The 12,669-nt window shown below is 34.3% G+C and overlaps 1 protein-coding gene across 1 annotated transcript; it reads left to right on the top strand.

Moving 5' to 3' along the window:
* The first annotated feature begins 2,967 nt into the window (after positions 1–2,967).
* On the top strand, positions 2,968–7,313 carry LOC148563622 (uncharacterized). Its single transcript, XM_088486878.1, has 2 exons — positions 2,968–4,105; positions 5,725–7,313. Exons 1-2 carry the CDS (start codon positions 2,968–2,970, stop codon positions 7,311–7,313), a joined length of 2,727 nt encoding a protein of 908 aa, XP_088343004.1.
* Positions 7,314–12,669: the final 5,356 nt, after the last annotated feature.

Here is a 12,669-nt window from a genome sequence, read left to right as displayed (position 1 = left end):
GTGCGTTACCAAATTAGCATGGAAGAAGTGTATGGAGTTTAGTTGGGAGAATCGAATAAATAAAAAAGATATGAAGTAACTACTACTAATGGATCGAAAGCGGAAATGAAGAAAGAAAGAGATCTTTGAATTCCGTGAATGATAATAGAAAACTGAACGGCAAAGCTATGTTAGCTGGTCCGATCTTCTATGTATTTATATGCATTTATCATATCAGATCATAATAAATATCATCCTTTGGACCACCTTTCACAGAAGCTTCCATTGCATTCCATCACTTTATCCCGGGCCACACACTATACCACCCCTTATTTTCATGGCGGCATCTTCATAAAACTTTGTTAACATATTTAACTAAGAAGTCAAAGATAAATACGTCTAAAATATTTTTTTAATTTTTTTAATAATTAAAATTTTATATATATAATCGATTATATCATATTATTTATGTCATAATTAAATTGGATAAACTGACTTGACTAAAAAATAGATGAACTAAATTTTAAATTAGTCTAAATTAATATTTTTTAATAAAAATGACTATAGTATCTAATTATAAAAAATAATTAAAATACTTATACATATATCTTTTGAAAATTTTAAATTTTAATCTTTTTTTTCTGTGCCGTCATGGAGTTAAGATTTAGAATTTTATTTTATATATATATATTAATTTAAGATTTTTAATTATATATATAATAAGAATACTGTAGTCATTTTTTATAAAAAATAGTAATTTAGACCGGTTTAAAATTTAATTCATTAATTTTTGGCTAAATCAATTTATCCAATTTAATTTTGACAAAAATAACACAATTTAATCAGTTATATGTATTAAATTTTAACTACTAAAATACATCTTTAAAAAAAATATTTTAAACATTTTTATCCGGTAACTCCTATTTAACTAAAGCTTATTGCTGTCATGTTTAAAAGATGGTATTTAATTTGTTAAAAAAATTTAATTTCAAAAATATAAAAATAAATAAAGTAAAAATTAGACACAAAATAATAAATATCATAAAATTCAAATTAATTAAATATATTTGATTAAATTATCTATTAATAATATCATTTTTATACGAAGATATCATTATAAAAATATTTACTTTATATAGAAAACAATAATAATATACAAACAATAATATTAAAAAGATAATAATTTAAAATTATTTTGTTTTATTTAGTATTTATAATTATATATATATAATATTTAAAATTATATATTTAGTACATCTATATTATATATTTATTTTAAAAATAATTAATAAATATAAAATGAAACAACCTTAAACTAATATGTAATTATGGGGAAAATGTATTGTAATATTATAAGGAGGGATGTGATCTAAAAATAAAAAAAGACTAAGAAAGTTAGTTTTGTTGATTTAAATATAATATAAAAAAAATATTGGTTATTTATTAGTATTTTTATAAAAAAAAATAACGGTGTTTATATACGAATTTAAATTTGTTTGTTAAGAATCTTTTCTCGTCGACTTTCTTTCTTGTTAGGATAAATCTCTCAAAATAATAAAAATAATTAATAACAAGTTAATATATATAAATTTCAGATGTGTAATTTTTAGATTTCAAATGTTCTATATTTTAATTTTTAGACATACGACAGTTTTTGTTGGTTGATTATTGATTAGTTTTATTATTTTTCTAGTAATTAAAGAGATTTGGTTAATATATAATTTTCTTTTTTGGAGATTCAATGATAGTAAACTACAGTTAATATGATATATAATACAAGGTGGGTATCCCTGTTAGTAGTACATGATATCATCATCATATGCATTATTCTTAGTGTGAGAATTTCGTCTCTAGAAATATCCATTCTGTTAATAGTGAAAGGTAGAATCAATGTTAAGATATATATGCTTTCTTATTCCTTTTTCTTTATTTCCTAAGCAAGGGAATTCATTATTTAATGTTTTCAAACATGCAAATGTTATTCCTTGCACAACATCAGAAAAAAGATATTTAATTCCAGCAATGTATATATATATATATTAAAAAATTTAAATATTTTTAAAATATTTATATTTTAATAATTTTAACTATTTATTTTAATTAATATATTATATATATTTTTTATAATTAAAATTAACGATTAAATTTATTAAAATACTGGTATTTTAGAAATATTTAAAAAAAATTATATTATGTAATTTTTTTATGATGATTTCTTGGTCATAAAGTTATATCTCAGCTACCTAGACTCCATTTCTATCTTACTTTTTACTCTAATTTTCTCTTTTTTTTTCTATAACAAATGTTCTCTTTCATATATTATTAGGTCATGGACCTTTATTAAATGGAAGTCAAAATATAATTTAATTTGACATCTTGTATTTAGGAATTATATAAACTCTTGAGCTTTATGTTACGGTAAATTTTGGAAGGTTAGATTTAACAGTGTTTGTATAGTTTTCTGGAGTGTTTGAGAATACTCTAGATAGTTTCGGAACGTTCTAGAATGTCCTAGAAGGTTCTAGAAGACTCTGGAAAGTCATAGAGTATTCTAGAAAAGTGTAGATGTATATAAAAGTATAAAGAGTGGTATGAAATAATCTAGAAACATTTAGAGAGTTGTGGTAGGATAGATATTTGTAAAGAAGGTTCTGGATGATTAATCTGGACCGTTGATTAGATTTAATCCTAACCATCCATTGAGGAGGTGGATGGCTATAAATAGGGGTGAGAGTTAGAGTTTGGGTGTGTGAATCATTTGTAACCACACTTGAGCAATAAAGTGTTCTTCCACTAAAGCTTCCTTTCTCTTGTGTTCTCTTGTATTCTTAACTTTCTTGCTAAGTATTGAGGGTTAGGCTGACTTGGTCTTAGCTCAAGAGGTTGAGTAAGTCCGAGTGCCGGCACGGTAGCGTTGGAGTGTGTCCAAGGCCGTGACAATTTGGTATCCGAGCAAGGTTCGAGAGGGAGCACAAGTGATTTGTGGGTATGACTTCTAGTATCACCATGGAGCATATTAAGTCTCAAAGGGGAAGGAATGCTATTCCTTCTCAATGGGGAGGCAAGAAGGTCCGTTCTTCAAGTGAGCCTAGAGGTAAGGACTCTAACTTCCTAGAAGAGAGAGTTTTTGTGTTGGAGAATGTTCTATCCTCTATAGATGAGCGTTTCCAAAGGATAGAACATGATAAGGAGACCCTCGAGGCTCACGTGTTAGGAGAACTAGATGCTTTCAAAGAAAGCATGCTCCAAATCGAAGAGAAGCTTGAGAATTCCTTAAAGCTATTTGAGGAAGTTCGAGTTTGGTTCGAGGAGGCAAAATCTCGACCAACCATTATAAGGGAGACAACAAAGATTGATCTCCCCAAGCCAAAGGAGTTCAAGGGCGTAAGGGACGCTCGCGAGGTGGAGAACTTCCTATGGCAAATGGAGAGGTACTTCGAAGGTCAAGGGGTGGTTGAAGAAGCAATAAAGGTACGCACTGCAGCCCTCTACCTTTCTGATAATGCTACTTTGTGGTGGAGGAAAAAGTGCGTAGATATAGAAAAGGGTACTTGCAACATAGCCACATGGGAAGATTTCAAAAGGGAGTTGAAAAGACAATTTTTCCCTGAGAATGTAGTTTATGAAGCAAGGAAGAAGTTGAGGGAGTTGAAGCACAAGAGTACGATTAGCGACTACGTAAAGGAGTTCACTACTCTCACGCTTCAAATCCCCAACTTAGCATCAGAGGATGCATTGTTCTTCTTCATTGATGGACTCCAACCTTGGGCAAAGCAAGAACTACAAAGAAGGAATGTTAAGGATGTCGATGAGGCCATCGTGGTGGCCGAATCACTCATTGAGTATCATAGGGGAGACTCTAAACCCAAGTCATCCTCCAAGCCTAGTTCTACTAAAGGTGGGGGAGACAAGGGAAAGAGTTTCTCAACCAAGAAGGAAGGAAAATACTCTTCAAAGAAAGAGTACGAAGAAAAGAAAAAGGCTTTCGTGCCCAAAGGAGGATGCTTCGTGTGCAAGGGACCACACCAAATGAAGGATTGTCCCAAGCTAGGGACTTTGGCATCTATCGCCGAGGAACGAGAAGCTCAAACTCAAGTAACTGAGTGTGTTGGATCTATCCAATATGTTGGGAATAAGGAGTATGACCATAATCCAATCAATCATGTGTCAAATAATTTGTTATTGTTATTATATTAAAATGTTAATATAATAAGGTCCTTGATTAAATTTAGAGATTTATCATTGTGATAGTGATCATAATATTGAGAGATAAATCTTTTATAATTTAATCTAAAATGTTCTTGGTCATAGGATTATTAAAAAGGACATTAATAATCCGAAAAGATCAATATATATATAATGGTCTTCATTGGATGAAGATTAATAGATCTCATTTATTAAATTATATATATAGATGGTGCATATAGAGATATGACCATTGAACTGACCCACTCTGAGAATTCCTAATGGTTATAATTATCGCATATTTGTCAATAGGATATTCTCAAGATGAATATAGTAATAGAGTTTTCTTTGACCTGCGACTATCATAGTAATTAACAATATATTTATTATACTTTGATTTCGGACACCTAATACCCTAGGGTGCTAGTTGAATGGATATTGGGTATGATTTAAATACTTGTAGAATTAATGATTAGTCAATAAGGAATCCGTCAAACTCTCCGAGAGTTTGAGCTCTATGATTATAATGACTGAGATGAATAAAATCTTGGCCAAGGGGATTGAATGAATGAAGAAATGAGTTTCTTAAGTCATTCACAGTTCATTATAATAATGGTAACAAGTTAGAGTTTGATAATTAAACCATACTCTAAGAGTTAACCAAGAGCTGGAAAGATGGAAGGAATTATACTTTGTTCTTCTAAGGTTCTTAGTAAAAATATATTACTTCATACTATCGGGTCGTTGAGGAGTGTTGCTAGACGCCAACCTTGATTAGTAAATTTAGTATGACTAATTTACTACCCGCTTAGTATTGAACCTGTGGGGTCACACACTAACGAGTGTTCTAATCTTTGCTGTAGAATTATTTAATTATTAATTTGATTTGATCAAATAAATAATTATATTAATTCAAATGGAATATTATTATATTTTTTGCTAGCACCAAGAATATAATAATAGTATGATAATTGAGAATATTAAATGAGATTTGAGAATAATTAGTTATTCTATTTCTAAATTTGGATGAGATCCTAACTGATTCTGTTTTCAAATTGAGTTATGATATGACTCATAAAATTTGAAGGATTCAGATTTAGAATTTCAAGATATGATTTAAATTTGAATTGAGATTCAAATTTAAAATCAGTAACAAATCTCATACTATATATATGTATGCCAAGAATAGAGGAACGTGACAGTGATGAGAATAAAACACAAAGGTTTTATTCCTTTATCTCTACACACATAAATGTATGTGAGCCTAATTCTTGGAGAAGAATTTTATGGTGTGCAAAGAGTTGCAAGAGGTTTCTCAATTTAGATCAGATATACATTGGTCAAAGATTTGACAGCAAATGTTGGTCTCGGTGTGGATATGCATAGAGTCTTCGTACAATCAAAGAATAAAGTTTTTACTAAGGCGTCTAAAGGTATTTAAATCTGATCTAAAATATATATTGTTTATTATAATAAAGTTTAAGCACAAAATAGATCTTTAGGATTACTTTATTTTCTTCCGCTGCGTGTTATGAACACATGGTAATCCTACACAATACATGAATGCTGTGAAGGGCAAAGAGGCAAGCACTACAGAAAAGAAAGGCTTGATGTATGTCAAAGCCTTTATCAATGAAAAACCCATCATGGCTATGATCGACACTGGTGCTACACACAACTTCATCACGCCTGATGAAGCAAAGAGGCTTGGGTTGAAGATCACCGAAAAGAATGGCTGGTTCAAACCCATGAATACCAAGGGTGAACCCCTTAAGGGAGTAGCAAAAGGGGTTGAGATGACTCTTGGTTCTTGGAAGGGCCTTGTGGATTTCTCAGTAGCACCCATGGACGATTTTAAAATAGTCATCGGACTCGATTTGCAAAGGAAAGCAAATATAATACCTATGCCATACTACGACGTAGTATGCGTCATGGAGAAAGGGTCTCCATGCATGGTCCCTACAGTCTCTAAAGTTGGCGGACCACCGATACTGTCTGCCATGCAACTCAAGAAAGGGTTCAAGAAGGGAGAGACTACATATTGGACTCTATTACAAGAGGAGTCAACATCCGAAAGAGAAGACGTTCCTCCCAAAATCAAGGAAGTCCTTGAAGAAAATAAGGATGTGATGCCTCCCGAGTTGCCAAAACAACTACCACCTAGGAGGAAGGTGGACCACAAGATTGAATTGGAGTTAGGAGCAAAGCCGCCCGCCTCAACACCTTATAGGATGGCACCGCCAGAACTCGATGAGTTGAAGAAGCAACTCAAGGATTTACTAGATGCTGGGTTCATCCGTCCATCGAAGGCACCTTATGGCGCACCAGTCTTGTTCCAAAAGAAGCATGATGGTTCATTGAGACTATGCATCGACTATCGAGCACTTAACAAGGTAACCATCAAGAATAAATATCCCATTCCTTTGATAGCCAATTTGTTTGATCAACTTGGTAGAGCTAAGTGGTTCTCAAAGCTAAATTTGAGGTCAGGATATCACCAAGTGAGAATTGCCGATGGTGATAAACCTAAGACCACGTGTGTCACGAGGTATGGATCGTATGAGTGGTTGGTGATGCCTTTTGGCTTGACCAATGCTCCTGCGACCTTCTGTACCTTGATGAACGAGATTTTTCGACCTTACCTTGATCGGTTTGTAGTGGTCTACTTGGATGACATTGTTGTCTATAGCAATACTTTGGAGGAACATGTAGAACACTTACAAACCGTGTTCAAGATCTTGCGAGAGAATAACCTATATGTGAAGAAGGAAAAGTGTTCCTTTGCAAGGGACGAAGTCCACTTCTTGGGACACATCATTAAAGATGGAACTCTCTGCATGGATCAAAGAAAAGTGAAGGCTATCAAAGAGTGGGAACCCCCAAACAAGGTATCTGAATTGAGGTCATTCCTTGGGTTGGCTAATTACTATCGGAGGTTTATCAAGGGATACTCCGCCAAGGCTGCACCATTAACTGATCTTCTCAAGAAGAACCACTCTTGGGAATGGTCAAAGGAGTGTCAAAAGGCTTTTGATGAGTTGAAGGCTGCTACCACAGAAGGACCAGTACTAGCACTACCCGACTACTCAAAGGTGTTTGAAGTCCACACTGATGCTTCTGACTACGCTATTGGAGGAGTTTTGATTTAATAAGGACATCCTATTGCCTTTGAGAGTCGCAAGTTGAATGATACAGAGAGGCGATACACTGTCCAAGAGAAGGAGATGACCGCGGTGGTGCATTGTCTGAGAACTTGGCGTCACTACTTGCTTGGTTCACACTTCATCGTCAAGACAGACAATGTGGCTACAAGCTACTTCCAAACTCAAAAGAAGTTAAGCCCCAAACAAGCTAGGTGACAAGACTTCTTGGCTCAGTTTGATTTCGAATTCGAATACAAGTCAGGCAAGACTAATGTGGTAGCAGATGTGCTGAGTCGCAAGGCTGAGTTAGCGGCCATTTCTATGGTTGAAGGAGATATTATGCATATCATCAAGGAAGGGTTGCATCACGATCCATTAGCCAAGAAGTTGGTGGAGTTGGCTAGAGAAGGTAAGACCAAATTTGGTTAGAAAACGACCTTCTCTACACTAAAGGGAGAAGACTATATGTCCCTAAATGAGAAAATCTAAGAAGAAAATTAGTGAGGGAATGCCACGACACCAAGTGGGCTGGTCACCAAGGTCAGTGAAGGACCTTGGCACTCATTGAATCTTCTTATTATTGGCCTCAAATGAGAGATGAAGTAGAGAGCTATGTGAAGACTTGTCTTGTGTGCCAACAAGATAAGATTGAAAACAAGACACCAAGCGGGTTGTTGAAACCTCTGCCTCTATCAGAGCGACCGTGGGAAAGTGTCTCTCTAGATTTCATCTCTGCCTTACCGAAGTCCTAGGGGTTTGGATCTATTCTCGTGGTAGTGGATCGATTTTCGAAGTATGCTACCTTTATACCTGCCCCCTACTGACTGCACTGCAGAGGAAGCAGCACGACTATTCTTCAAGAATGTGGTGAAGTACTGGGGATTGCCTAAGAGCATCATTAGTGATCAAGATCCACGCTTCACAGGACGACTATGGACAGAGCTGTTCAAACTCCTTGGGTCGGAGCTTCATTTTTCAACAAGCTTCCGTCCTCAAACCGATGGGCAGACTGAGAGAGTGAATGCCTTACTTGAGTGTTACTTGAGGCATTTTGTAAGCGCTAATCAGAAGGATTGGACAAAACTCCTAGACATTGCTCAATTCTCATACAATCTGCAAAGGAGTGAGTCTACAGGGAAGAGTCCATTCGAGATTGTGACTGGACAACAGCCGCTTACACCTCACTTTCTTTCTTCCTCTTACTCAGGGAAGATCCCTGGAGCTTATCATATGATTAAGTCATGGAAAGAACAAACAGATGTCACTCGTTCTTACCTCGACAAAGCTGCCAAGAGGATGAAGAAATGGGCAGATAAGAAGAGGAGGCATGCAAGCTATCAAGTGGGAGACAAGGTAATGATCAAAACTTCTTCCACAACAATTCAAAGCCTTTCGCAAGGTTCATAAGGGCTTAATCTGCAAATACGAAGGGCCATTTGAGATCATTGGACGTGTTGGGAAGGTTGCTTACAAAGTACAACTCCCTCCCTCTATGAAGATCCACCCGGTCTTCCATGTGAGTATGCTTAAACCATATCATGGAGACCAAGACGAACCGAGTAGAAGTGACTCAAGTCGCGCTCCGCCCGTGGTAATTAGATCCTTTGATAAAGAAATCGAAGAGATCTTAGCTAATCGCATCGTGCGACGAAGAGGGGTGCCACCAAGTATCCAATACTTGATCAAGTGGAAAGGGCTCCCGATAACCGAAGCTAGCTGGGAAACTCGTGAAGATCTGTGGCAATTCCAAGAACACCTAGAGCGCTATCATGAACAGAACGCGATGAAGACGTCTACGCATTAGGTGGGGGAGAATGTCACGGTAAATTTTGGAAGGTTAGATTTAACAATGTTTGTATAGTTTTCTGGAGTGTTTGAGAATACTCTAGATGGTTCCGGAACGTTCTAGAATGTCCTAGAAGGTCCCGGAATACCCTAGAAGGTTCTAGAAGACTCTGGAAGGTCATAGAGTATTCTAGAAAAGTGTAGATGTATATAGAAGTATAAAGAGTGGTATGGAATAATCTAGAAACATTTAGAGAGTTGTGGTAGGATAGATATTTGTAAAGAAGGTTCTGGATAATTAATCTGGACCGTTGATTAGATTTAATCCTAACCATCCATTGAGGAGGTGGATGGCTATAAATAGGAGTGAGAGTTAGAGTTTGGGTGTGTGAATTATTTGTAACCACACTTGAGCAATAAAGTGTTCTTCCACCAAAACTTCCTTTCTCTTGTGTTCTCTTGTATTCTTAGCTTTCTTGCTAAGTATTGAGGGTTAGGCTGACTTAGTCTTAGATCAAGAGGTTGAGTAAATTCGAGTGCCGACACGGTAGCGTTGGAGTGTGTCCAAGGCCATGACATTCAACTAACCTATGGCTGAAAGTAACTTTCGAAACCATATGAAAAGGAAATTCCATACATTCACTTTCAATATATGTAAAGAATTCATCAACTTCAATAGAGCTCCTTTCTGGATCAATAAGCAATGTTAATCACATAAAATGTCTTTAAGCTAATTATGTTAATACTCTTATTGAGTATTTCCTAGTCTCTTTTCAACTCTCTCCTTTCCGATTTCCATGCTTATCTTCTTGCACAGTATCCCATAGGCAGCAGGCACCGGAGAAGCTTTATTCGATTATTTAATTACCATACTTTCTCCCTACCTATGTGCTATTATTGTGAAGGGAAATATTAGGCTTAATAATTTTAGTATAATATACATATACACATAGAGAGATTTGGCTAATATTAGTTTAAAACTTTAAGCGAAAAAAAATCACTTAACAACTATATATATATTAAACATATACATTAAAATTAATCATTAAAATTAATTATTATTATATAATATATATTAAAATATAAAATATATATTAAAAATAATTAAATAATATATTTATATATAAATATATAGTGACTAATTTTAATATATAAATAATGTTTTTTGATCTGTTAATATATAGATAAAATTAAAATATGTGTTCGATTAGAGTTGGTTATATACAGAGCAAAGTTTTGCCATATTCGTAAGAGGTCAAAATGTTTTGGTATAGTAGAAACAACAGCTGATAATAAGGAATAAAGAAAAACTTATTGAAAGTATAATTAATTGAATAAATTATCTAAAATTTTTAAATACATGACAAATTAATTTTATTTTTTAAAGAAAAAATGGTGATTGATAAATAAAATTGTTTAAAATTTTAAAAGATGAGGACTTATATAATTAATCAAATATGAAAGATTAAATTGTCAACTTTGCTGTTAGGAGTTAGTTTGTCAAATATAAAAAATTCTTAGCAATTAATGTGGGATATATATGCCTCTAAAAATAACTATAAAAAATATATCATAAAAGAATCTGCATATTATAAATATAAATATAAATAAAGAATAAATATTATTAAACATAAAAATATTTTTAGAAAAGCACCTGTGTATAATATTACACTTTATATAGTGTTGTACATCATATTTAACAAAAAAAAGTAATAGTTAAAACTTTTTCTTAAAATTATTTTAATTTATCAAACTAGTAGTTTAATTGAGAAAACATTTGTTGTGATTATTGTCAATGTAATATGTAGTTGAATTAGTTATCAGAATTAAGTTGAAGTGAATAACTAGAAGATGATACGTTCAACAATTTAATTAAAGAATTAGTTTGGTAGTCTCTATATATAAGCTTCACAAGGTCTACAAAGTCTTAAAGAAACTTCTAGTTCTTATACTCAATGCATAAATAAAAAAATTCTCCCTCCTCTGTTTCATATTAGTTTCTCTCTATGTTAGTTTTAACATGGTGTGGTGAGCCATTACCATTGCAATGCAGCTACACCTTCCTTCTCTTCTTCTCCGATTGATTCTTCTCTCTCTTTCTTATCTAATATTTCTTCTCTTTCTCTTCAACTCACACAATAGAAATGATGAGAATGTTACTGTTTGTGCATATTCTCAATGCATGAAATGATAACTTCCGATCACGAGTTCTAGAGAAGAAGACTACTCAACATTGATTCATCTTCTACAACGACCTAGTAGTTCAAAAATTTGATAGATTCAAATCAGGTAACTTCAAACCATTCTCTTCATGGCCTAGATCTACAAACATTGGCCAATCTTGTAGTCCAGAATGCGATTCTAGCGGCAAGCACTCGAAACCCCATGAATCTAATTACAGACCTTACCAGTCCTTTCTTTCTCCATCCTAGGAAAAATTCAAGTACTTCCATCATTCCTATGATTTTGAATAACAAGAATTATAGCAATTGGGCACGCTATATGCAAATGGCTTTGACATTGAAGAACAAACTAGGTTTTGTGGATGATTCTTTACTAAAACTAGCTCACGATGCTTTCACATTCAGTGCATGGGATCGTTGTAACAATCTTGTAATTTCTTAGCTCACTCTCTCATTGAGTTCGGAGATAGCAAACAGTGTCGTATGGAATGGAATAGCGTACGATCTTTGGGAAGAATTAAAGAAAAGGTTCTATCAGGACGACGTGTTTTAGATAGACGAGTTGGATGAAGAACTTTTTACTTTAAGCAGGGTGATCTTTCTGTCATGTCCTACTTCACGAAGCTAAAAAGTATTTGGGAAGAATTAGAGGATCTTCTACCAATACCTGTTGCATGTGCAGGATCCTTTAGTTTTGTTTGTGGGTTAAAAACTATGAATGGTTATAGAGATGATACATTTGTTGTAAGATTCCTTCGAGGATTAAATGATCAATACTCAGTGGTTCGCTCCAATTTGATGATGATGAAGCCCTTACCAACTGTTGATGCTGCATTTGCTTCACTCTTACAACAAGAAAGACAACTTCTTGGAACGGATCAACTCGATCAACAAGGTTTGCTCAATGCCATTGATAAGCAAGCCAATTTTTCATTAGCTTTTCATAAAAGAGGTCGCGGACGAGACAATAGAAGTGGCGGAAGTAGAGCCTTTGAAGGAAGAAGTCATGGAAAGCAATGCTCTTTTTACGGAAAAGTGAGTTACCTTGTTGATGCCTGTTATAAGAAGCATGGCATGCCCCCTCACCTTAAGCAACGCATGGTTCAATCCACAAACAGCATGACAGCCAAGATCGATGAAGTTGATGGCAGTAATACTCTCGAGTTGTACAAGGACAATAATGATTCAAGTGCATCATTTACCGTGGAGCAAAAGGAAGCTATATTGGCACGCCTACATCAATAGACAACAACTAATCCTCAACGTGTAAATCAATTTTCTCTGGCCACAGACAATCACCCTTCTCATGAAGATAACTCTGTGGACATGTCTATTTCTTCACCAAAAAGTTTTGACTCTTGGTCATTAACACAGGAGCTACAGTGCATGTTACT

This window comes from Arachis ipaensis, chromosome B5 (assembly GCF_059453495.1).
Source record: "Arachis ipaensis isolate K30076 ecotype BB chromosome B5, ASM5945349v1, whole genome shotgun sequence".
Lineage (NCBI taxonomy): Eukaryota > Viridiplantae > Streptophyta > Magnoliopsida > Fabales > Fabaceae > Arachis > Arachis ipaensis.
The sequence above is the reverse complement of the archived record's forward strand: the minus strand, read 5'-3'. Positions and strand labels throughout refer to the sequence as shown.

Coding starts and splice junctions, on each gene's coding strand:
- LOC148563622 (XM_088486878.1), top strand. CDS start 2,968: ATGACTTCTAGTATCACCATGGAGCATATTAAGTCTCAAAGGGGAAGG. Junction 4,106..5,724: donor TGTTGGATCTATCCAATATG/TTGGGAATAAGG, acceptor CTACACAATACA/TGAATGCTGTGAAGGGCAAA.